Here is a 23,889-nt window from a genome sequence, read left to right on the forward strand (position 1 = left end):
ATATGATATATATAGACCGTATCTGACTGACAAATACAAAACCCTTAAAATTTCTTTCTTAGAAGTCACCTTAAATAGACTTAAAGCCTGTTGGGGTGTTGTTAAACATGATGTTATGGCGGTTTTTGCTGAGTTCCATCGTAAACGACAGTTGGTGAAGAGCTTGAATGCAACTTTGATGTCCTTGATCCCGAAAAAGGCGGATGCGGTGGAGATGAAGGACTTTCGGCCCATTAGCTTGGTGGGAGAGATGTACAAAATTGTATCTAAGGTTCTTGCCAACAGGATGAGAACTGTGTTGGGTAAGATCATATCCTACTCTCAAAATGCTTTTATCGGGGGTCGTCAAATCCTAGATTTTGTTCTTATTGCAATTGAATGTGTGGATAGTCGCATGAAGTCAGGGGTGCCAGGTGTTCTTTGCAAATTAGACTTGGAGAAGGCCTACGACCATGTGAATTGGGACTTTGTGTTGTATTTGCTGCATAGGTGTGGTTTTGGCGAGAGGTGGAGGGCTTGGATAGAGTGGTGTATTACGTCGGTAAGATTTTCCATTCTTGTGAATGGTTCTCCTGAAGGCTTCTTTAACCGCTCGAAGGGAATTCGGCAAGGGGACCCTCTTTCTCTGTTACTTTTTGTGCTTGTTATGGAGGCATTGAGTAAGATGGTGAATGCGACGGTTGACTTAGGCTTTTTGACTAGCTTCTCGGTGGGAAATAGGGTATTATCGGAGTTGGTGGTCTCTCACTCTTTATTTGCTGATGACACCTTGATTTTTTGTGAAGCTTCTATCGAGCAAATCCGGTATGTGCGTCTCATCCTTTTATGTTTTCAAGTTGTTTTGGGTTTGAGAGTGAATCTTGGAAAGTCTAAAATTGTGGCTATTGGTGAGGTGGAGAACATTGGGGTTTTAGCTAATATCCTTGGGTGTAATGTTGCCGATTTGCCTATGAAGTATTTGGGTCTCCCTCTTGGGGCGGCGTATAAGGATACGGTTATGTGGAATGATGTGATCGAAAAGATGGAGCGTCAGATGGCAGGTTGGAAGAGAATGTATCTCTCTAAAGGAGGTCGTTTAACTCTCATTAAGAGTACGCTCTCTAACCTTCCGACTTAACTTTTGTCTCTATTTTCGATTCCTATGAGTGCAGCTAAAAGACTTGAGAAAGTTCAAAGAGATTTCTTATGGGGAGGGATGGGAGACGAGCCTAAGTTGCATCTTGTAAATTGGAATCAAGTCTGTCGTCCCCTTCAGTACGGCGGGCTTGGCATTCGAAAGTTGCATCAGTTTAATCAAGCTCTCCTGGGTAAATGGCTTTGGAGATATGCGAATGAGAGTGAGGCTCTGTGGTATAAGGTTATCAAAGCTAAATATGAAGACCAGGATGGTGGGTGGTGCACAAAGGAGGTTTCGGGTTCCCATGGTGTGGGCTTATGGAAGCACATTCGTCAAGGATGGAATTCTTTTGCCAAAGGTATCCGTTTTGAGGTGGGGGTGGGTTCGAAAGTTTGTTTTTGGTATGATATTTGGTGTGGAGATTCCTCTTTGAAGCATACTTTCCCGTCCCTGTTCAGCATTGCCAAACATAAAGAAGCTTGGGTGAAGGATAACTTTATTTGGAGGAATGGGGTTGTCGAGTGGAATGTCATTTTTGTGCGGCCCGTACAGGATTGGAAGATGGATTTGATTTCTTTCTTTGATCGGTTGTACTCCTGCAAGATATCCACAGGTTCTGTAGATCGTATTCGATGGTCATCGTCTAAGAAAGGCAAGTTCGAGGTTAAGTCACTCTTCAAGGCCTTGTCCAATTTTGACCATGAGGTGTTTCCTTGGAAGAGCATTTGGCGTACTTAGGTGCCTTGGCGAGTGGCTTTTTTCGGGTGGACCGCGCCGTCTTAGGCAAAATTTTGACTCACGACACCCTACGGAAGAGGAACCTAGTGGTAGTGGAGTGGTGTTGTATGTGCAAGAAGAATGGAGAGTCAGTAGATCATCTTCTTCTCCATTGCGAGATCGCAAGTGTTCTTTGGCATACTATTTTTGATCGGTTTGGGTTGCATTGGGTCATGCCTTGCAAGGTGAGGGGCTTGTTTGATTGCTGGTGGTCGGGAGGCCGTTCCCGAAGCGCGGTAGTGTGGAAGATGATCCCTCTGTGTCTTATGTGGTGTATTTGGAATGAAAGGAATGCTAGATGCTTTGAGAACTCTACTAGGACTATAGAGGAATTGACTCATTTTTTCTTCTTTACTCTGTATTCTTGGACGGCCGCTTGGCTAGCTCCTTTAGAGATTAGTTTCTCTGATTTCTTTTTTCATTTTTCTCCCTCTTAGGCACTCTCTTTTATATTTCCCGTGTATGTGGGTTGCGCCCCTCTGCGCTTTTGATTTATATCATTATTACTTATCAAAAAAAAAAAGTCACCTTAAATAGACTTCAAGAAAACCTAATTCAAGTTGAAATAGGATCAAGAAAACCTAATATAAGGAGGAAACTTCAAATAGAATTTGCCCAGATTTTTGGGCTTATATTGCATGAAGATTTTGGCATGGTAAATGTCCGAATTAGGAAAATCTTATTTCACAGAGATTTGTCGCATTTTGGGTTATCTTTCTAATGCCACGGCTTTCACCTCAATCGGATACTTGAGCTGAAATTTATGGTCGAAACACTGAGACGTGTGCACAATAAGGAATTGAATCAAATCCGATTTTAACGCCAATTAATGAAATTCCGATTGAGTCATTGTCTTGATTGATTAAACTTAACCACATCTTATAGGTCTTCTTTGGACATCTTGTCCGTACGTACATCAAACGAGCTTGCAGACGAGCATGTTAGTGGTCCTCATAGAACATATCGTCCGTACGCTCTTCAGACACCATTACGGATGAGCTTCTCGGGAAGTCCTTAACAACTATACCTTGATCAAATTGTCCCCAAAACAAATTGCATCCGTAATTATTTTGTCACTGAATTAGCCAATTCAAAAACCTAACATATTATATTAACATTTCTAGGTTTGTAACAATTTTTCTTACATAAGCATTGTCTTCAATTTACATTATTCTCTTATAAATGTCTCATCTGTGTACAATATTATATACTTATATTGTTTCTATGCAGGTCAAAACCATGGGTCCTGGAATTTGTTGACTTAGGAGGTGACATGAGGCGAGATGTCTGGCTTGCATTTTTAAGTGAAGTTATTGCTTTACACAAGTTCATGCATGAGTATGGGCCTGAGGATGGTGATGAATCATTGTTTCATGTATATGGTGCGCACAAAGGGAAGGAAAGAGCTACTACCAGTGCTATTAACAGTATAGCCAGACTTCAGGCCCTTCAATTTATGCGGAAGTTATTTGATGATCCCAGCAAACTTGTTCAGTTCTCATATTTAGAATATGCACCTTATGGGCATGTTGTTTGCCAAACTCTAGCTGTAAACTATTGGGGTGGACCTCTAGTTACAAAATCTATAGGGGCAAGCAATCAACCGATTCAAGGAGCATGGCCCGCTGATGAGGTATTTGAAAGTAGTAATCATGTCTTTGACATAGATGGAAGTGTTTACTTGCAGAAGTGGATGAGATCTTCAACATGGGCTTCTAGTGCTTCAACTACTTTCTGGAAGAACTCTTCGATAAGGCAAGGGGTGGTATTAAGTAAAAATCTAGTTGTGGCTGATCTGACTCTTGTCGAAAGGGCAGCAGAAACATGCAAACAAAAATACCACATGGTCGAGAAAACTCAAGCCACAATTGATGCTGCAATGCTTAAAGGGATACCCAGTAACATTGATCTTTTCAAGGTTGGGCACTTCACTTGTTTTTAATTTATTCTTTTACTGCTGTGGTTTCTTGTTTAATTCTGCTTTTCCTATGAGTAGTTTTTCATTCATGTGAGTAGGACAGAAATTTCACTACAACCATTATGGCCATCTCTTTAATTACTCTACCATAACTTGCCTCATTTAGTCTGACATGTTTTGTTGAGTATTATTTCAATCTTGTTATAGTTTGTATGAACGGTTTACACACAAAAGGCGGAGGTTATTATATTATTCAACTTATCTTTAACCTAATACAAGCATCCTATTATATAGGATTAGGGAAATACCATAAAGACTAAACTACCCCCAAAATCCTAATGACTCAAACCCTAACTCTTCTAACACTCTCCCTCAAGCTAGAGCATATACATCATATGAATCCAGCTTGGAAGATACAAGCAAACGAAAAACAACTAGAAAAACATACTTTAACACTCTCCCTCAAGCTGGAACAGCTTGGAGCACATAATATAAATAACAAGATAATTAAATAAAACTTCAACGCGGTCGAAAACTCGTCAGAAACTTGAACAACCAAGATTTGATCGGATCTCGCTGCAAAACACTAAGGCCGGTCGGATACATCAATCACCAACAACAATTTTTTTCTTTTTTTTTTTCACATGATTAACCAACAAGTGCCGAAAAACAGCTACCCAAAAAAAAAAAAAAACTTCGTCGGAGCTTCAAAACTAGCCAGAGACAGGCAGACCACACTGGCAAAACCAAAAACAGAAGAAAAGTCAAATTGAACAGTTGCCGGAGATTTGCCGGACCTTCGCTAGAGCTCGTTGCCGGAACTCGCCGAAGAAGACAGAATATTTTGGCCACTTCAAAAACAGCAACTACAGCATCAAAGTTTCAACTACAAAAGCATTAAATAGCCGGATTTTTTTTTTTTTGTTTCGGAGGCCGCTGCAGCTTCGCCGGTCACCACAGAACACTCCGACCACCACAAAACATGCCAGCCATCACACCCAGCAACAAGAACTCGCACCCCGGCGGCAACAACAGTGATGGTTTTTTTTGTTCTTCACCGAAGGTGTTCCTCCGGTCATTGTAAAGCAAAAAAAATTCTGCTACCAAGGCACCAGGAAGAAGTAAATTTAATCACTTAATCAATATTTTAACACTATCCCTCACGTGTGGGTCATTTGACGGAGTCAAGGTTCGATTCTAAGACCTTTGGCTCTGATACAATGTTAAATTACCAATTATCCCAAAAGCTTAAACTGATAGGAATAAATAAATTTAATCACTTAATCAACACTTTAACACTCCCCCTCACGTGTGGGCTTAAACTCTCTTTAAATTACCATGTTAAATCCTAAGGCTCTAATACCATGTTAAATTACTACTTATCCTAAAAGCTTAAGCTTATAGGAAAAGGTAAATTTAATCACTTAATCAATATTTTAATACTCCCCGTCACGTGTGGGTGATTTGTCGGAGTCAAGGTCCGATCCCAAGACCTTTGGCTCTGATACCATGTTATAGTTTGTATGAATAGTTTACACACAAAAGACAGAGGCTATTATATTATTCAACTTATCTTTAACCTAATACAAGCATCCTATTATATAGGATTAAGAAAATACCATAAAGACTAAACTACCCCCAAAACCCTAATGACTCAAACCTTAACTCTTCTAACAAATCTAATGTGAACTGATTCCTCTTCTAGATTGACAAAAATTCATTGAAGTCAAAAGTCTAAAATTCATGTTGTATGAATCGATGTTGTTGTTTGAGACTTCTTCTGGTATAGAGTTTCTGTTCACATTTCTAATCAACTGCATATGAAACCATTATTATAGCAACCAAACTTTTAACTAAAAATTGATATTGCATTGATTGCAGGGACCAAATGTAACCTGTAATTTATATGTAAAACTATATATCTGATGTCAGTTTTGAATTATTCTTTTGATATTGTTTGTCATAAAAGCTATTATACCATCTTTGTATATATATGATTCAAAGTTCATACATCTGTTTGATTGTAGGAGGATTTATGGAACCAGCAGCTAAAGATTAATTCCAAAGTTAAAGATATCATACAAAGAGTTTAATTTCCACTATTGCAACAATCATGTCAAAGTGCATACCCGTGTTACTGTTGCTTGACTTATTGATTAAAGTTTAGTTGTCTCCTCTTTGGGGTGTGCATTGTCTCATATCATATAGCTCGGTACATTTTTTTAATTTTTTTGTCAGCACCAACGCACGATAAAGTGCACAAATATGCAACTAGCTATTATATTTGACTGGCTCCATGATGGACTTAATAACACAATTTTCTGCCTTAGTGGTTAATAAAACTCATGCTGTATAATTGTAAGTGATTTCCTTGGACCCCATTGCAAAACCAGAATCCAACAAGATAAGTTTTAATACACACATACAAACATAGGGAAACAGAACGAGTTGAAAGTCTAAATTAATTTTATCCTTTGAGCTTCATTGGGTAAGATTCCTATACCAGTGGATATGAAGGAATTATAACATACTTCTTTATTGCATCGGTTCTCGATTTCAGTTGTTTAGATAGTATTTTGGAATTTGACCACATGGCATAATTCAATGTTTGGTGTTGCAGTGAAGTCTAGTGTGTTCATATTGCACAGTTGTTATTTGATATTACTTCCAGTTGTTTTATCCTTGCAATTGAATCAGAACATCATAATTAGATGACACTACTGCATTTTGCTGCTGTGCAGGAACTTATGCTTCCTCTAGCAATGGCTCTGAAGAACTTTGAAAAACTTAGGCGCTGGGAGGAGCCGCACTTGACTGTTTCTTTTCTTGTGTTCGCGTATACAATAATTTTCAGGTAGATCCATTCCTTGGAAGAATTGTTTTGAGATTAATCCTTATTACTTTCTGTAGACAATTTGCGGGGAAGTGAATCCAAATTAAGAATCTATATGGTTATTTTCCAAGATGATTATTTATAACACTTACATTATTATAAAGCAGAAGGTTTCTTATTACTGTGGAATTGTGGTACCATCCCTTTCCTTCTACGAGTTCTTTATGTATTGGGAAGTTTCTTGGTTAAATCTTCTCAATTCAAGGTGAATTTTAGTATTGGATTTTGCAGCTGTTCAGTTATAAACATGGTTTGAGGAGTGTCTAATTCCTAATGATGTAATAGTTGCAGATTCGTAAATTTCCCTGCTTGAGGTAAATTGAAAGATCATTGACAAAGTCCTTTATCATCAGTTTTCTTTTCTTGATACTCCATTTTCCGTATGTGTTAAACAGAAAGAATATGTATGTTGGAGAGATGGCAATGGGTTGAATTTGGAAAGGGTTTTTCATCCCTGAAGTTTCTGACCCTGAGTGCACCACGAGTTGGGATAACTAATTTGAAAAACCAAACTAACCCACCCCATCCTTTTTATTGCTTTGAGGTTGAGTTGGGTCTGTAGCTCTTCTTAGAGAGAGGTCAGGGGAAAGACCGCAATGTTTTAGTTTCTTATAACTCCTATTTATAGTTTGACTTTTTTTGAAAGGAGTTCAACATTTATAAAATAATTTTGTTAATACAGTGACTGCACGCCAAACACCTGATCCAAGAGATCTGTAAATAAGGAAAATGAGTCAGAGGGGACCAACGAGGACCAGCTCCGATGCTTAAGTTAGTGAGGGAAGAAGGGCAAAAAGGTAGAGTGTTAGCTAAGGAAAGAATGAGTGTACCTGGATAGTGTTCTTCCCTTCTATTTATACATCATGAGGTCCCATTTTCTAGTCTTAGTTGTGGGTGGTCTCCTTAAGGATATCGGGGAAGTTATTCAACATGGTCCTTAAGGGTTACATGTCGTGCAAAGGGCAATTTCCGTAAGTTAGGCTTTGTCATCTTAGTGGTTGTAGGACATCAGGACATGGCTATGGGGAGGGGGGTTCTGAGTGGCTTCAGGCAGTTAGCCAATGTGTGCAATGAATGGGTTGCTGTACCACATTTTGCACGGCACTTTGTTATTTTACTCCTCAATCATGGTGCAACACAAGCGTAAGGATCTAGGCCTCCCTTTGGTCTTTGGGGGTCAAAGGAGCTCATATGGGATCCGTGATACCCCCCAAATCTTGACCGGCATGGACGTGGTGAGGCCCAATGGGCCTTCGGTAATGCGTTTCGGGTGGCGTTGGTCAGCCCAGGGATTCCATAGAAAGGCCACCAATTGCCACCCGTATATGTTGGGTTCAATATTAAATCTATATGACTCTTTATACAAAAACCTTTTTATTGACAAGCAAAGCATATCATATAACTCTAAAGCTTGTTTGTGTGTTAAGTGGTACATATCTTTTTGTAGATTTTCTAGAGTAGGTCTCTGAGAGCCTTTCTTTCTCTTAAATCCACATGAATATCTCAATTTTAAATGGGAATCGTGATCATTCAATTTCAAATTTTCAAGTTTGTAGTCATAGATACGAGATGTCTTTACAAATAGATTTCTGTTTCTTATTTACAAGGCAATGTGTGCGTGAGTTGTTAATATAAGATTGTAAAGTTTCTCACTTTGCTTTCCTACATTGGAAAGTTGTCTCAGATGTTGCTGACAGGAGATTCTATTCCCTTATAATAAGTTGCTCCACATGCATTTTTGCATGTATTGAGATATATGTCCATATCCAAACTTCAAACCATTAATTATTTTCTTTACTTTCCTGCAATACTCTTATCACATTTTCGAAAGGGTGAAATTGTTTCTATTGATGGTATGAAATGTTTTAGTATTGACCACATTTTCTTAAAATTTGTGCATTTGTCCATTCAGCCACTCATTATGGATGGAGGAAGTGCTATGCATCTTTGCATAATGATGGTTCTTATATGATTTAAGAAACCCTTAATTTTTCCACTCTATGATGGTAACCTAACTCTGTTCTGATTTATTTTCAGAAGTTTGCTGTCATATATATTTCCCATGGCCTTGATGATTATGGCAGCTGGCATGCTAACATTGAAGGGACTCAAGGAGCAAGGTCGCCTTGGACGATCTTTTGGGAAAGTTACTATCCGTGATCAGCCACCATCAAATACTATTCAAAAGATTATAGCTGTAAAAGATGCCATGCGTGATATGGAAAACTCTCTGCAGACTCTGAATGTCACACTACTGAAAATACGCACTATTCTTCTCTCAGGTCAGCCTCAGGTACATTGTCACCACTCATGAAAGGACTTTGTTAAAGTTATGTGATTAACTACGAATGTGTGGTTTTTTTTTTTGGTTTTTTTTGTAAGTACATAAAACAGAACAACAAATTACAACAAAGGGCTGGGCAACCCAAACAAAAAGCCCCTAAACCACGATAACATGACAGGTAAACAAAAAATAAAAGGCAATGCATCAAATGAATGACGCGGGCCTATGGTTTTTTGGTATGAAGACCAAGAAAATGAACCACCAAAAAAGACGGTTATATATTGTGCGTCAAAGAAGGTACAATCAAAAGGGCTAGAGAGGAGCACAGAATTGGAAAAGTTCCATAAACCTCCCCAAACCCCAAAGAACAGACAAGAACCAATGGTGGCAGGGACTCGAATACACAGAGAAAAGAACAACACAGAAACAAAAACAACAAAAAGAAGACACAAAACCCATAACAGACTATGAGAAAACAACAAAAAATTAACAGAAATACAAAAGACAGTAGCATCGAACAATGGAGGGGTAGAGGAAGGCCGCAAGGAGGCTGAAGGTGGTGGAAGGTGGCGAAGCAGCGGAGATTAGACGTCACACGTCGGCGTGTGGGGGCCGGTTGTGGATGGGGCTAGCGGTAGACAGTGACGGAGACACCTAGGAACGAGGTGGAGTGGTGCGTGTACGGCAGAGGCTTCCTGAAATGCATAGATCTGATTTTGAAAAAATCAAATCCAAAGATTTCAAGAAGGGTGCAGATTCGAGGCTGGGAGCGGCCAGTGAAGGCGGTGAACAAACAATTTACAGTGGAGGAAGGGACGATGCAGTTATTGGATAAAGATAAAACGCCAAAGGCGTTGGATAAGGCCTCCGGAGAAGATTCCAATATGTTCAATGGAATTGTGTCAGAAACATTTAGCGGTCACTTCTCACCTAACCCACAAGTGTGATGATTTGGGCCGTTGATCTTCACGTACTTGATCGCCCGCTGACATGTGGAGATGTCGTTCTATTCAAATGGACCACTTACCCGTTCGAACACACATTTTGGATTGTCCATCTCTTTCCATGTGTGTGACCCTCCACCATGTGGAGATTCCCTCTTGCTTGAACATAGCACTCATCCTGTTCAAATGTGGTCAATCCAAACTTAAAGACACGTGGAGATTCCTCCTGCTTGAACGCGGTTCCATCGTGCTCGAACACAACATACCTAAATTGAATTTCTAAGGCTTTTAAGTTCAAAGTTTCTCCCATATTGATCAAATACCTACAATCCCCACTGTGCTCAATCTTCTTTCACCAAAAAATATCTTCATGTTTATTATTTGTATTATTTTATTATTAAAATCTAATCTTCTATTTTTCTCTTAGCATTCAATTTTCCGGGTGTTACATATATTCTTAACTTTATCACTGATACAGATAGAAAATGTGAAGTGAACTGTTATAATAAATTTAAATGAGTGAATGCCCCCTTTGTTATTAGAAGTTCTTGAAACCTTTCTTTTCTCCGAAACTTTCAAACTATACCTGCTCCCCCAGGCACAAGTTATAATTTAATTTTCTTCCCCTTGAAATGAAGCAACCTTAATTTGCTGAATGATAAGGCAGGATCATCAATGTACATTTTCTGTTGACAAAATAATTTGATGCGGAATTAAGTGTAATTTCAGAAAATACAAGCATGGTTCATCCATTTTTGCCAAAATCCAAAGGAAGTTGAAATATTTTACCCAATCAGTTTCTACAATCTTGGCCAAGGTATAATTCTCAAATTTTTTTTTGCACCTTATCTTTCTCTAAACATACAATTTCTGCTGTTTAGCTCAATGCGTTATCCAGGTCTCGAATCATTGGAATTCGCATTGCTTGCTTTCCATTCTATTATATAAAAAGTATTCCCCGGTCAAACTAGTCTAGAACCAATCAGTAGTACGTCCAGTGCTTGATTGGCGAAGGAAAACAGGAATTTTGAATCTGGAATTTCAAGCTCTCGTTCCCTATCTGGCCAGGTGATACGTGCTTTTGCTAAAAGCCAGACCAGTATGGTATCTCTTTGACTCCGGACCCCCATTTGTACCAACCTACATGTGTCTCTCCCCCATCCATGGGTACTAATTAGACTCCGAATCCATCAATGGTATCTCTACTATGTATACATCACCACTTTGTGGCCTGGAACCTTTGGCTCAAGTTTCCAAGATTTCTACCAACCTAGGAAGCAGGTGATATTCACTAGGCAGCATGATGCTATGTTGCTGCATTTGTTAAAAGTAACCATAGAAGAGGTTTGCCAGATGTGAATCCATGGTTGTCAAAAATGTATATTAGGAAAAAGACATAAAACTTCTTGAAATGACTCAACCACATGGAAAAATCTTTAAAATAGAAAACAAAGGAATATTTAGTACGTAGACATTGATATAATTGCATTGGGGTGAAAAGATTGGTCATATCTTAAAAAGGCATGCTTTTAGATGCTTGTATTATATTTGAAAGATTCTGTGGTTGCTTTTTCTGGCTCACTTAGAAGACTCGTTTCTTAATTGGATTCTTGTTAATAATGTTTGAAGTGATAAATATAATAGTGGTTGTTAGTTTTTGACGTTTACCATTTTTAAGCTTTTACAAGTCTTAACTTTTGTAATTCGTCTGTCTCAACTCTGGCTTTGATCTGAGATGAATTATTATGTTGTTTTGAACTGTTGTCAGATAACCACTGAGGTTGCACTGGTGCTGTTATCTTCCGCAACCATTCTACTCGTTGTCCCTTTTAAGTATATACTTGCCTTTCTTCTCTTTGATTTGTTCACGCGCGAACTTGAGTTCAGAAGGAAAATGGTTAAGAAGTTCATAAATTCTTTGAGGGAGAGATGGGACACTGTGCCTGCAGCCCCTGTAGTTGTATTACCATTTGAAAGTGAAGAATCCAGATCAGAAACAGAAACAAAGGAAATGGTGAACCAAGCAAAACTGGAATGAAGTCAGAACAGTGACAATGTAGGTACAGTGCGATAGTTTTGTTACTAAAGATTTAGTATTAGCTTTAGAGAAAAGAACATGTGATCTCATTGCAATTTTTTTTTTTTTTCCCCTTTTTCTTCCTTTTTTTATGGTTTTGAGATTCTTTTGTATAGAAATAGAACACTATCTTCTGTTCTTTTTTTACTGTACTATTAGTTTAGTTTATTCATATTACTCGTTTGGTCATAAAACACAAAAACTCCATGGAAGGAACATATGGAGTGGAAAAGAACAAAATTTTTATAATGTAAGCATCCATCAGTTTCCCATGCTGCAAAGTCATACTTTTATTATGCTCTCACAGAAATTTGTACCTTCATATCCTTCTTAGCACTTTGCATGCACCCCATATTTACCAATGAAAACCAGCTGATTTGGAGTTCACCAAGGTAAAAAAAACTTTTCTAATTTTCCCTTTCATCTTTTTTTGGCATTTATTTTCAGCAGGCTGACTTGTATTTTGGTTATTTTCAGTTTGATGCTATATCTTCCTTATGCTTGTTCCATTTACTGCAAGTTGTTGCAATCAATTCATTTGACATAACAACATCTATAGCACTAGCAAGTGCTTGTCACTAATTTTAGTAGAAAGACTTTTTTGACTTGTGTTTGCCAATGTGGAAGAAACATTTTCCAGGAAGCTATTTCAGATTTGAACCTGACAGGATTTAGCTTTTGTGAGCTGTTTTTTGTTTTTGTTTTACTTTTTCATTCTCTTTTGTTGATAGAATCTTGCATCTTAGTGCTTCTCTTTACTCAAATGCCTCTCCAGAAGGCAATATTAAGTGTTTTCATATCCATTTGGCCTAGAGGAAATCATGTACACAAAAAACGAGTGAAAAGAATGGTGGACACATCCTTTTACAGCTTCATATGGGTTCCTTTGTACAGAATTTGCTAAAAAATGACCAAAAATTTAAACATCAAGGGTAAAGCAAACATTGGGACCCACCATCCCTGAGAGACTGGTCTTAAGCCCTTTGATTGGTTACAGGCAAGCTGCTTATCATGATATGAGCACACCGTTTGGTTCCTGGATCCAACAACAATAAAGTTTGTGAGAAACACCAATATTGATGGGGGGAAAAAGATATTACTTAAAAAGAAATTTTGTATTTAATTTTACATTTTATTTAAAATTTAAGAGTTAGTGTTATTTTGTAATTTAATAATGGGTTTAGCCCAACGTCAGCCAAATTAGGGTTAGGATTCTTGTCAATGTCTGTTGAAGTGTTACTTCTCTACTCCAATGGATACAAATTAGAACTAATAAATAAACAGATCTTGTTCTTTGAAGTACAACTCCTCTTCCTTTTTCTGTGTGGTGAGATTCCGCCAAATTTAGCTTCTCTTTGAATTGTGGGACTCAATTTTTTTTCTCCTAAATCAAATATTCTACTTGTTTTTGGAAATTTAATTTCTTTTTTGGTCTTAAATGTGATGTTACCTTGATGCACAGAAGGCTACAATGAAGTCTGCTCCAGAGCAAGTTGTAAGACTGGTAGGGTCGTCAAATGCATAGCTGTATGCTGCTGGGCACACTTTCTTGAAACTCTTGGAGTAGTTTGTAGGTAAACATGTCCCAGGATTTCCATGCATTCCTCTACAACAATACTCATCACTGTCGAACACCTCACATGCACTCCGGCAAGCAATGACCTTTCCATTGGCCTTGAGGGCGAGCTCCGACGGGCAACTTTGCCGTAAATCTCCGTCGCAGCCGACAGTGCTGCAATTGCCTTTACCATTAATAGCTTTGACAATCATAGGCAAATTAAAGCCATCTACAAGGCTAATATCGTAAAAATCGACGTCTCCAAGGCTAAACTCTGCGAGGGAGGCGGGCGGGTTACCCGGGCTTGTGCAATTGAGGGTGGTGCCACAGTCGCCAGTTTGGCATGTGCCGTTACCATTTTTGTCGAAATTGCAGCCTGTTCGAGCCCATATGTGGCCACCCCACCCTGGTGAAGCTGTATAGACAGCAGACTGGCCTGGTTTAAGTGAAAAACCACCGCCATTGAAGTTCTCACCGTGGGTAATTCCGGGCCAAATTGTTTCCTTGCAGTCATTGACTATGGTGAAACTTCTTGTGCTTTCAGACAAATTGACACTCACTTCATACAAAAATGACAAAATGTTAGGTAGCTTTTAAATGAAAGTATGATATGCCTTCAAAAATTTGTGGTCCAACTTTTTTTTTATTTTTTTTAGTAAGAATGCAAATTCATTAAAAGCGTAAAGAAGTATAACCTTAGTATATAGCGATAACTCTTAAAAGGGTAGAGAAAGAAGAACAAAACTCTAAAAAAAATCAAGAACATGCAAACCATTCCATACTATTCTCCTAGTATAAAGGAATTGGAATATCATCTTCTTTTCACTCTAACATCCAAGTTCCTTCATTTCCTCTCTCGCTCTTTAATACATCACATTAAACACAAAGGATCCAATCTCCACATTTTTAAAGCAATACGGCAGCCCAATTATCTCCTCCAACTCACTAGCAGCTCGCTCACCCTACGAGGCATCACCCATGCAACACCAAACACCTAGAAAAGTGCACTCCGTAGTTTTGATGCCACCTCACAATGAAAAAGAAGGTGATCAATAAACTCCTCACTTTTCTTACATATACAACACCAACTCTCAATAATAATCTTTTACTTTCGTAAATTATCCGAAGTTAATAATATTTAACTAAAGCTGCCGTCCACACTAAGAGGGCCACTCTCGAGGGAGCGGTGATGGTCCACAAAAGATTACATGCAAGCTATTGTGTGGTGTTGGGACATTTTCCAAGCATGAATTTGAAAATGCATACAAACTAATCATAGAAGATGAGAGAGAGAGAGAATTAGACCTGATACAATGATAGTGAAGATGAGGAAAGTTGTGAGAAGTACATTGACATGAGAAGCCATCCTCCTATCCTCTGTTTGGCTAAGCTGAGGTGAGCAACATGAAAGTAGATGTTTATATAAAAGAATATACATACAAATATAAGAGAAAAGGAAGAATACGTGTGGGAGTGAGTGAATCTCCAAAGAATGACAGCCCAAAAAAGGTTCCTTGCTTACACAACATAAAATCAAATGATACCTTTCCTCACCTAACGTTATGCATCCCTTCTCTACTTCTCTTTCCACAACATAACAAAGTAATGTCTCTCACTCTACTGTCTTCAGGTCTAAAGTGAAGGACTTCAATGGGGTCACTTGGTAGAAATTTTACTAAGTGTTACTTAGGGGTGTAAATCGCACTATATAGGTAGATAATATCATTATTCTGCATCTGTATTTACACTTTGTGGAAGGTGGATTTAGTAATCAGCTACCTATGTAGTGCAAGTTAAATCTGCCCATAAGCATACACGGGTGTGCGGTTTTTTTGTACTAACTGCCCATGACATCTGCTTTGTATTTTAGGCTTTTTTTTAAAAAAAAAAAAAAAAAAAAAAAAATTATGGATTTAATTTATATGGGCTTTTTTTTTTAAAAAAAAAAAAAACAAATGAGCTTTTTTATATGGGTTTTGGACAAATACACTAGTAAATTGTAATATGAAAATATACCAAAAAAAAAAAAATTGAGCTTTTTTATATGGGTTTTGGACTAAATATACTAGTAAATTGTAATATGAAAATACAAATTGAACTGTAAAGATTGGGCAATACAAGTCTTTATAAACTGAATTCTGATATTAAAAAAAAATAAAAAAAATCATATATTAATAAATTTTGAGCAATATAAGTAAATTGAAAAAAGACTACAAATGAATTGGCTTCAATTGCCTTGAAATGGTGTTTATAGTTGGATGGTGAACACAAGGTCAAATTAGTGACATTTCAAACCACAAAACCAAATTAGCAAAATGCATGGAGCACACAATACTACATAATCCTTAATTACATAAATATAAAAATTATGTTCTTACATTTCAAATACACATTAAACCTGACCTAAGACACTTATATATATATATATATATACACGCCACGTGATCACTGTTGACATTTTCTTCCCCAAAATGCCCCCACTCTCATCAGATTTTCTTGAACCTCGCAGGGGTAGCTGCCCAGCTCTAGCCGGGTAATTATCCGATGCCCCAGCATACCTTCAAGTCGACGTATCCTATTAAATAATTCGGATTCTTCGGCTTGAACATGAAAAATCGAAAATAAAGCAGAACCTGAAAAATCAGTAAACCGACGCCCAGAAAAATCGGCAAGCCGCTACAATAATCGGTAAAAAAAGTGGAACCTAAAAAATAAAAAATAAAAAATTAATCCCTAAAAGGACAAGGAGGGGCAGTAGGAATGGGAGCGCGATAAGCATTTGCTTATACTATCCTAGTAGTGAAAATCTTTTTAAGATTATTAAATGGTTCACTTTTAGAGGTGGCCCTTGAGTTCATTGGCTTTTAGTTTAATATGGTATCGATACACCAACGCCCACTGCAGGTTCTTTTGGGCACAGTCCACGTAAATCTTGTTCCCCGCTTGCGATTGCAGGTCTCGGAGCAGCCTCGATGCCGCCACTCCTGTCCGATCCGACCCTTCTCAACCGGATTCTCAACAACGATTTGAGAGCATTTTGGGAATGATGATGAGGGTGGGGGCATTTTGGGGAAGAAAATGCTAACAGTGATTACATGCGAGTCACATGATGACTGTTCCGTCAATTAAAACGGTTTTGATTGACGAAATTGTTGAATTGCAAAATTTGGAACTTTGAGAGAGTAAATTGTCAAAATTGAAACTTTAGAAGTCGAATTGAAAAAGATTCAAACTTTAGGGGGTAAAGTGCAATTTTTCCATATATATATAGGTATTCTCCTACTGTTATCTTGGTGTTCTCCTGGTCCTAGGTGTATATTTTCTAAAAATAAAACAAATTGGCCATTATTTCTCTCACCTAATTTTAGAAAATAATATCCATCTAGAACTAAAAGAACACAAAGATAGCACATAACATTCCCCGTATATATATTATGGTTTTCTCTTCCAATTAAATTTGTAACTTCGCTTCACGCATAGGCACTACTAGGTGGCATTTTTATTGATATTTAGCTTGAGAAGTGCAAGAGAGCTAAGCAAATGAATTCAGAAAAATTTTAAAACCGACGTGGCAAACTGTGAGTAGCAGACAAAAGAGAGAGAATTGCATTTTTTTAATTTAAAAATCTTTGCCACATCAGTTTGAAAATTTTTCTAGTTTATTTATTTTGCTTCCTAACACTTCTCATTTAGCTATTCTTAATTCCTTTATGACCTACCTTTTCCAAGATAAACAATAAGGTGTTCATAATTAAAGTGAAAAAAAAAAAAAAAAAAAAGAGCATTTCAGCCATATATGATTTATTGTATGATTATTTCTATTTAGACTTATATATATATACGCTGGCTTGCAGACAGGTGGTGGTGAACTAAATGTTCATTGGACAGGTGGTCGGATGGAAGAATGGCCCCATTTATGGTAGAGAGAGAGAGAGAGAGAGAGAGTTTACAACATGTTGTCTTATTTCTCTTTACATGTCTGTCTTATTTTTCTTAATTTTAAAAAGTCAACCTTATTTTTAGTTTTTTTAATAACCCTTTGTTTTGGCTTTACAGTAGATTGAGACCCACGATGTACCACAAAGTCAATCCAGCTCCGAACCAAGTGCTAGAAAGAACTCTGGCTTTGTTTGGTAATGGGGATGGGGTTGGCCCAAACACTGTTTATCACCATTTTTCAAAAAAAATCAACATCAAAACATTCTAACTTTTTCATTTTTAATATCAAATCATTAACTTTTTATTATTATTCAAATAAAAAAATCACTACAAAATAAAACTTTTTCACTTTTCTATACCACTTTTTTCATTTTTTTTATACCAAACATTCTTACTTTTTTTCACATCAATCTACATCAACTACAGTGTTTAGGTCATCCCATTTGCCAAACACCCCCTCTATTAATTTTGGCATTAGAACATGAAATTTACATATCCATTATTTATATATCTTCAATAATGCCATGCACGAAGAAAGATTTGATGGAATATTATCAGGAATTAATCTTATAAAAAAAAAATTAAATGTAATTTCATGCCCAATATTTAAGATATGGGAATCTTAGTATTTGTAATCGAGAAATGATAAGTGTTCTCCCAATATATATAAAGCCTGAATGGTAAGTCGAGTACACCCCGACTTTTAAAACAAAGTTGTAAGTGTAATCTCTAACTTCGCACGTGATGCTACTACATCATACATCGGAGATAATAGATCTCACAGCAGAATTTTTTTTCTTTTCTTTTAGAAAGATAACCCTCACATAACATATTAGAGCTACTGCATAATCCTTAATTAAATAAATATAAAAATTCTACTATTTATATTATAAGATAATTTGTTAATTATTGTTGTTTCTGTTTGTTTTAAAATTATTTGAGTTACTAATGTGATGCATCATAAATTAGTTGTCTTGTTTGTTTACAGTATGTTTTTTTGTTTAAAAAAAAAAGAAAAAAAAAAAGGGAAAATTAAAATATGGTTGAAAGTCTAACGGTCGTCTTTGACAGGTTGCCCTTTAGTTCATCTTTTTCTTGAGATTTAGACAGAGCTTCACATATAGGCACAGTATTAGGTGGCATTTTTAGTGGTATAAACAATATGGGTCACCTTGTGACCCATATTAATAGAGCTCTTTAGTGGCATCTTTTTCTTGAGATTTAGACAGAGCTTCATAGTATTTAATTATTCCTAATTCATTTGTGACCCAATCTTTTCCATTATAAACAATATGGGGAAACTTCACAAATGATTCCTGAACTATAATGCGTTTTGAGAAGACCCTCAAATTTAAAAAACTTTTAATTTCACCCTTTTCATTTTGATGCAATTTATCCCCATCTATCAATTTTTGCCGTTAAACCCTAACAAAAATCCCTAAAAATACCAAATTACCCTTTTTATTTTCCTTTTCTCTTAAAACAAAACAAAAAAAAAATGAAGAAAAAAAAAAGGGGGTTATATGGGTCACCTTGTGATTTTTATTTTATTATTATTATTTTTTTTATATATAATAACTTTATTCTTTTAATTTTTAATTTAAAAATAATATATAAATTTGAAATTTTATAAAAAAAAAATGACAGGGATATAATGGTCATTTTATTATTTTTTAACGTTTAAAAACTGATGGAGAGAGTACATTGCATTAAATTTAAAAGGGCCTTCTCCAAACGTGTGGTAGGATCTAAAGTGAAATTTTTTCAAACAGTAAAGTGTTAATAATTAAAGCAAAAAAATAGAGCATTTCTGCCCTATATGATTTATTGTTTGCTTATATATATATATATATATATAGCATTAAAAGATGAGAGTTACACGTTGCACATGTCAGACTGTGTTTATGAATGCATGGAAAGGAGAAAGCAAGGGAGAAATAGTCAAATAGGAGAGCATTAATGGTACATATGGTACGTAGCTGCTATTCCTTGCATGATTACTCACATCCACCATTAATTGAAGGCCTGCAGACTGAGAAATCAACTATGAACAAACCACGCGGTGGAGAGAATATGGTGGTGAGGTAAATGTTCCTTGGACTGGTGGTCGGAGGGAAGAATGGTCCAATTTATGGTTAAGAGGGAGAGAGAGAGTTTGCATTTCTCTTTAAAAAGTCAGTCTCAATTTTTTTTAAAAAATTGGCAAAAAATTCTTTTCATTTCTCCTATAAACGTCAACCTTGTTTTTTTTTTTTTTTTTTTTTTTTTTTAATAATATTAGAGTCTATTTGAGTTTGCGATATTAAAAAGGTTGATCGTTTTAAAATACACACGTTTCATGCAAGAATCAAGCGTATCTACTTCAAAAAAAAAAAGAAGCCCAATTTTAAACCGTTATAAAAGAAAAGACAACTAATCATGCGATTAAACACATAAATTTCAGCTTAAAACATGAGAAATAAAGACAATTGTTAGGTCTAAGATGAGCTTTATACCTCAAAGTTGGGAGTTTTCCAAGCCTTAGGTTGGTCCTTCCTCTCTCTCGCTCTCGCTCTCGCTCTCTCTATCTCTATCTCCATCTCTTGGGTTGGGAATCAAAAAGTAGACAAAATAGGGACCTAGGGTTATCCTAAGCCCTTAAATAAGCATATTTTCCCTCGTGCTTGTAACAAAAAAGATAAGTTACAAGTGCATGCAGACTGTCACGACCGATCCTCTTTTACTGCAAACATGCATATGCGTCGTGTAGTACTTGATGTTATGAATGCCCAATTAATCTTGAACCAAAGTGATTAATAGGCTCGTTTGGCAACACTTTTTAGGATATTTTTTTGCTATTTAGGAAAAAATTAAAATCATTAGCAAACAACTTCAAACACAAAATACTCACAAACTACTTTCACTTTATGTCGCATGACAAAAAAAAAAAATATATAATAAGTTTTATCAAATGAGCCCATTGTACGCTTTCTTGTTGAACCAAAGTGATATTGTTTGCTTGCTAAACCAACATAGGCATGCGCTTCTATCCGCCTTCCTACCTTGTGGAATTAGGCGACTTGGTGATTTGATTGTGACCCTAGCTTTGTGCCCCAATACTCATTGCCCCATCCAATTGGTGTGAGTTTTGCGCTTGACTCGCCTTACTCATAACAAAAATTAGGCTGAACAAAAAGTACCCCAACGCTATGTCTATAATAGCCATTGCATAAGTATTATGGTTGAGAAATTTGATTAAAGGTCTCAAAATTGTAGATTTTATAGCTAAGACGACTTATCAAGATTTGTTGCGATAACTTTGCTACAATTTTCTTCTTAAAAATTAGTAAGACTATAGAAGTAGAAACAAGCATAAACATATGAAAGAAAACATTGAGAAACATGAAGTAATTAATGTTCTTTCCTCATAAGGTACATATTTTGGAAAGACTCATTATGCGAGTGAACATTTAAACGAATAGTTGAAATAAATAAAGTAATGACCATATTGATGTACCCGACATGCACCATAAAAAAATTCATATTTCATGTGGGCCAAGTGAAAAGAAATAAAATATTATCTAGTTATTAAAGTGTGGCCGACATACCATAGGTGATTTAATGTGGTTTTATCGAATAAAAATTTAAGGTTTTTGACAGTTTATTTCAATAACAACACTAGTAATGAAATTATAATTAATATGAACTAAATTCTCTTAAATGCTGATAGTAACAAAATAAATAGAAAGCAGTAATGCAACATTACATAAATTAATTAATCAATCCTGACTGTCCATGGCATACGAAAGAATCATCATCATCATCATCATCATCATTATGTCAGTTTATATTCATTCTTGACATAATTCTTGGCGTGGAAGTCAAGGAACAGAGCCAGAAGAGAAGAGTAGAAGGCCACGTTGAAGCACCAACCCCAGACGCCGGAGCACCCACCGCCGGTGAAGTGGTAGTGCAGCATCATCCCCAACGCCACAAAGCTAAACATAAACTGCAATATCTGGCACTCCGTCACCAGCCTCTTCCACCTGGGACGCACCCCAAGTGCGCACGATAAGTAGTAGGCGTACATTAGCACATGCACCGACGCGTTGGTAACGAGCACCGCCGGGAACAAGGACTGCGACGTCTGCAGCCATATGTAGCACATGATCACCACCGCTGCATGGTGGTACACGTGGAGGAACGTGAGTCGTCTCCGCGTTGACTTTCCAGCGATGATCAAGAGGGTGTCAAGGAACTCCACAATCTTGGAGAGGTAGAACACGTAGGCCCAGAAGAAGAGGGGTCCAGTGGGCGGGGTTTTCGGGGGGAGGCAGATGATCCAGTGGAGGTCGGGCGCATGGGAGAGGGTGGAGAGGGTGCAGCCAAGAGACATGGTGAGGGAGAAGATGAGGAGGATGACGTTATGGACGGCTGAGATTGGCTTGAGGAGGGTTGGGTTGATGGGTGGGAGTGGGAGGTGGTAGAGGAGGAGAGTGAAGAAGAGGTAGGAGACGACGGCGAGGGTGAGGAAGAGCGGAGAGGAGCCAAGGGTTTGGCCTTGGGTCCATGAGAAATGGAGGATGGTTGGGTGGTGGACTAACCAGTAGTGGAGGGTGGAGGAAATGTGAGTCATCATGGTGTGGTGTGGATCACCATGCTGCCTAAAATGGTTGCTTTTATGATACTCAGGGAGTGGTAGAGATGGAAGGTGTGAATTTATGGCCTTCAATCGAGACCCTCTTACAATTGAGAAATGTTAAGCCGTCAATAAATTTTTTATATTTGGCTCATATTCTCTTATAATCGATCATTAGATTTTTATGGTTCACCATTGACTTATATGGGATCTATATGTATAAGTCTACAAATCCAATTACTAATTATAAAGGAATACAGCTAAATATGAGAAATTTATTGATTCCTAGTATTTTTTCCTATAATTATTATAATGTGAAAGTGAATATCAGTTATTGATTTTTTTATTATTACATCATCATAGTTGTATAATTATATAGCAGTCGTATAAGAGTCTACTAGTATCACTTTTTAAATTTTTCCTTATACATAGGAAAATGAAAGAGTTGTAAGGAAGCTCTTGAAAATGACAAAGAAAGCTGTTGTGGGTTTGATTCAAATATGGAAGCAAAAAGTAGTTTTGTTCTTTACATTCAAGAAAAATTTAAGACAAGCTACTGTCAGCTCTTAAACCCCAAGGGTGGCCTCATCTAGTAAGACGCTGGTATTTCATGAAGAATCATGTCTAACGTTCAATATTTTTTTTAATGTAAATAATTTTTTGAAAGTTTGAGTTCTACCCAACTCGTGTAGAGGGGGCATTTTGTACAAGAAAAAGCCCCAAATATTAAAAAGTACTTCTACTTTTAGCTTAGGTGTGGTAAAAAGGTATACTGTAGTTTTTTAACTGTCTAAATTTAATTTTAACTTAAAAAAAAAATTGTAAAATAAAATGTGAAGTATATATCAAGAATATTATATATAGTGTATTGTTGTTTTAGGGAAAAAAGTACGTGGGCGCGGGAAGAGAGACAAAGAGACACAGACACACGAAGAACAAGAACAAGACAGACACATAACTTCGAGTATATGGATCTGATGATGTTGGTCCCACCACAGCTGGCTGTACTGTCCATTTTCAAACTTCATGTCGCTCTCCCATTTATTTTCATTAATAAAAACTTCCAACTAATTTCTCACCAGGTGTAGAAAATTCAAATAAATAAATAAAAAAAATCTGTCACCACAGGTGCAATTGCAAAGGACGATTGAGACCTCAGCATTAGGTCTACCCTACTACAGTACTACACCGCAACGACCTCACTAGATCTCATTATGATCACCTTCATAGGATTGCAATTGCTAATAATAAGATAAGGTTAAATTATTATTAAACAGAGTAGGATTTTCTTATGTCAAAATGAATTGAAGAGGAGCTGGTTTATTTAAAAGGAGGGGCAAAATTAGTAAATAAAAGTAAAATGACAATTTTACTCATTTTTTAAAGAAATCGGATTCTCTCCGGTTCGTTTGAATTGGAGAGGATAAAGTTCCAAGTTGTATTCATATATATTCAGTTGACTTGTATATACAACTTTATTTTTAATAAATTTTATAAAACTATTTTAATTTTGTAATGAAAAAACATTTTAAGTGAAATAGAATTCTCTTCATAATACGATAGAATATAGTTTGAATTATTTTTATTGTAAGTCTTAATATATCTATATGTGTACTCTAAGAAATTCTATTTAAAGAATGGCCCGTATGTCACATATATATTTACTGTAATTATAAAATAAATATAATTACGGTGTTCACCATAATTGTAATTATAAAATAAATATAATTACAGTGTTCAATGATTTATTCCAAATGAAGATTA

At 36.7% G+C, this 23,889-nt stretch overlaps 3 protein-coding genes across 9 annotated transcripts in view; 1 reads left to right on the forward strand and 2 right to left on the reverse strand.

Annotated features, from left to right (window-relative positions):
- Nucleotides 1-13,566, forward strand: part of LOC132179465 (uncharacterized) — a 33,204-nt gene extending 19,638 nt beyond the window's left edge. For 3 of the 7 annotated variants that reach the window (XM_059592199.1, XM_059592227.1, XM_059592242.1), the window contains 4 exons: nucleotides 3,125-3,812; nucleotides 6,554-6,666; nucleotides 8,743-8,998; nucleotides 11,702-12,187. In XM_059592199.1, the coding sequence (XP_059448182.1) occupies nucleotides 3,125-3,812; nucleotides 6,554-6,666; nucleotides 8,743-8,998; nucleotides 11,702-11,971 (1,327 nt within the window). In that variant the 3' untranslated portion in view covers nucleotides 11,972-12,187. Of the gene's footprint in view, nucleotides 1-3,124; nucleotides 3,813-6,553; nucleotides 6,667-8,742; nucleotides 8,999-11,701; nucleotides 12,188-13,472 lie in introns of those variants that run through there. The other 4 variants (XM_059592213.1, XM_059592207.1, XM_059592220.1 and 1 more) reach the window with 4 other exon arrangements.
- On the reverse strand, nucleotides 12,669-15,215 carry LOC132179513 (pathogenesis-related thaumatin-like protein 3.5). Its single transcript, XM_059592252.1, has 3 exons — nucleotides 14,874-15,215; nucleotides 13,461-14,127; nucleotides 12,669-13,046 (listed from the first exon to the last, which is right to left on the reverse strand). Exons 1-3 carry the CDS (start codon nucleotides 15,004-15,006, stop codon nucleotides 12,911-12,913), a joined length of 936 nt encoding a protein of 311 aa, XP_059448235.1. The 5' UTR covers nucleotides 15,007-15,215; the 3' UTR covers nucleotides 12,669-12,910.
- A 5,986-nt stretch (nucleotides 15,216-21,201) lies between these two features.
- Nucleotides 21,202-22,224, reverse strand: LOC132167127 (elongation of fatty acids protein 3-like). Its single transcript, XM_059578025.1, has one exon. It carries the CDS (start codon nucleotides 22,123-22,125, stop codon nucleotides 21,322-21,324), a length of 804 nt encoding a protein of 267 aa, XP_059434008.1. The 5' UTR covers nucleotides 22,126-22,224; the 3' UTR covers nucleotides 21,202-21,321.
- Between the last annotated feature and the right edge of the window lie 1,665 nt (nucleotides 22,225-23,889).

Source organism: Corylus avellana, chromosome ca1, assembly GCF_901000735.1.
Source record: "Corylus avellana chromosome ca1, CavTom2PMs-1.0".
Lineage (NCBI taxonomy): Eukaryota > Viridiplantae > Streptophyta > Magnoliopsida > Fagales > Betulaceae > Corylus > Corylus avellana.

Excerpts from the sequence above, each read along its gene's own strand:
- LOC132167127 (XM_059578025.1), bottom strand. The coding sequence starts at position 22,125 with ATGATGACTCACATTTCCTCCACCCTCCACTACTGGTTAGTCCACCAC.
- LOC132179513 (XM_059592252.1), bottom strand. The coding sequence starts at position 15,006 with ATGTATATTCTTTTATATAAACATCTACTTTCATGTTGCTCACCTCAG. Across the intron at positions 14,128-14,873 it reads CTTCACTATCATTGTATCAG|TGAGTGTCAATTTGTCTGAA; the intron begins GTCTAATTCTCT and ends TTTTGTATGAAG. Across the intron at positions 13,047-13,460 it reads GTAGCCTTCTGTGCATCAAG|GAACCAAACGGTGTGCTCAT; the intron begins GTAACATCACAT and ends TGTTGGATCCAG.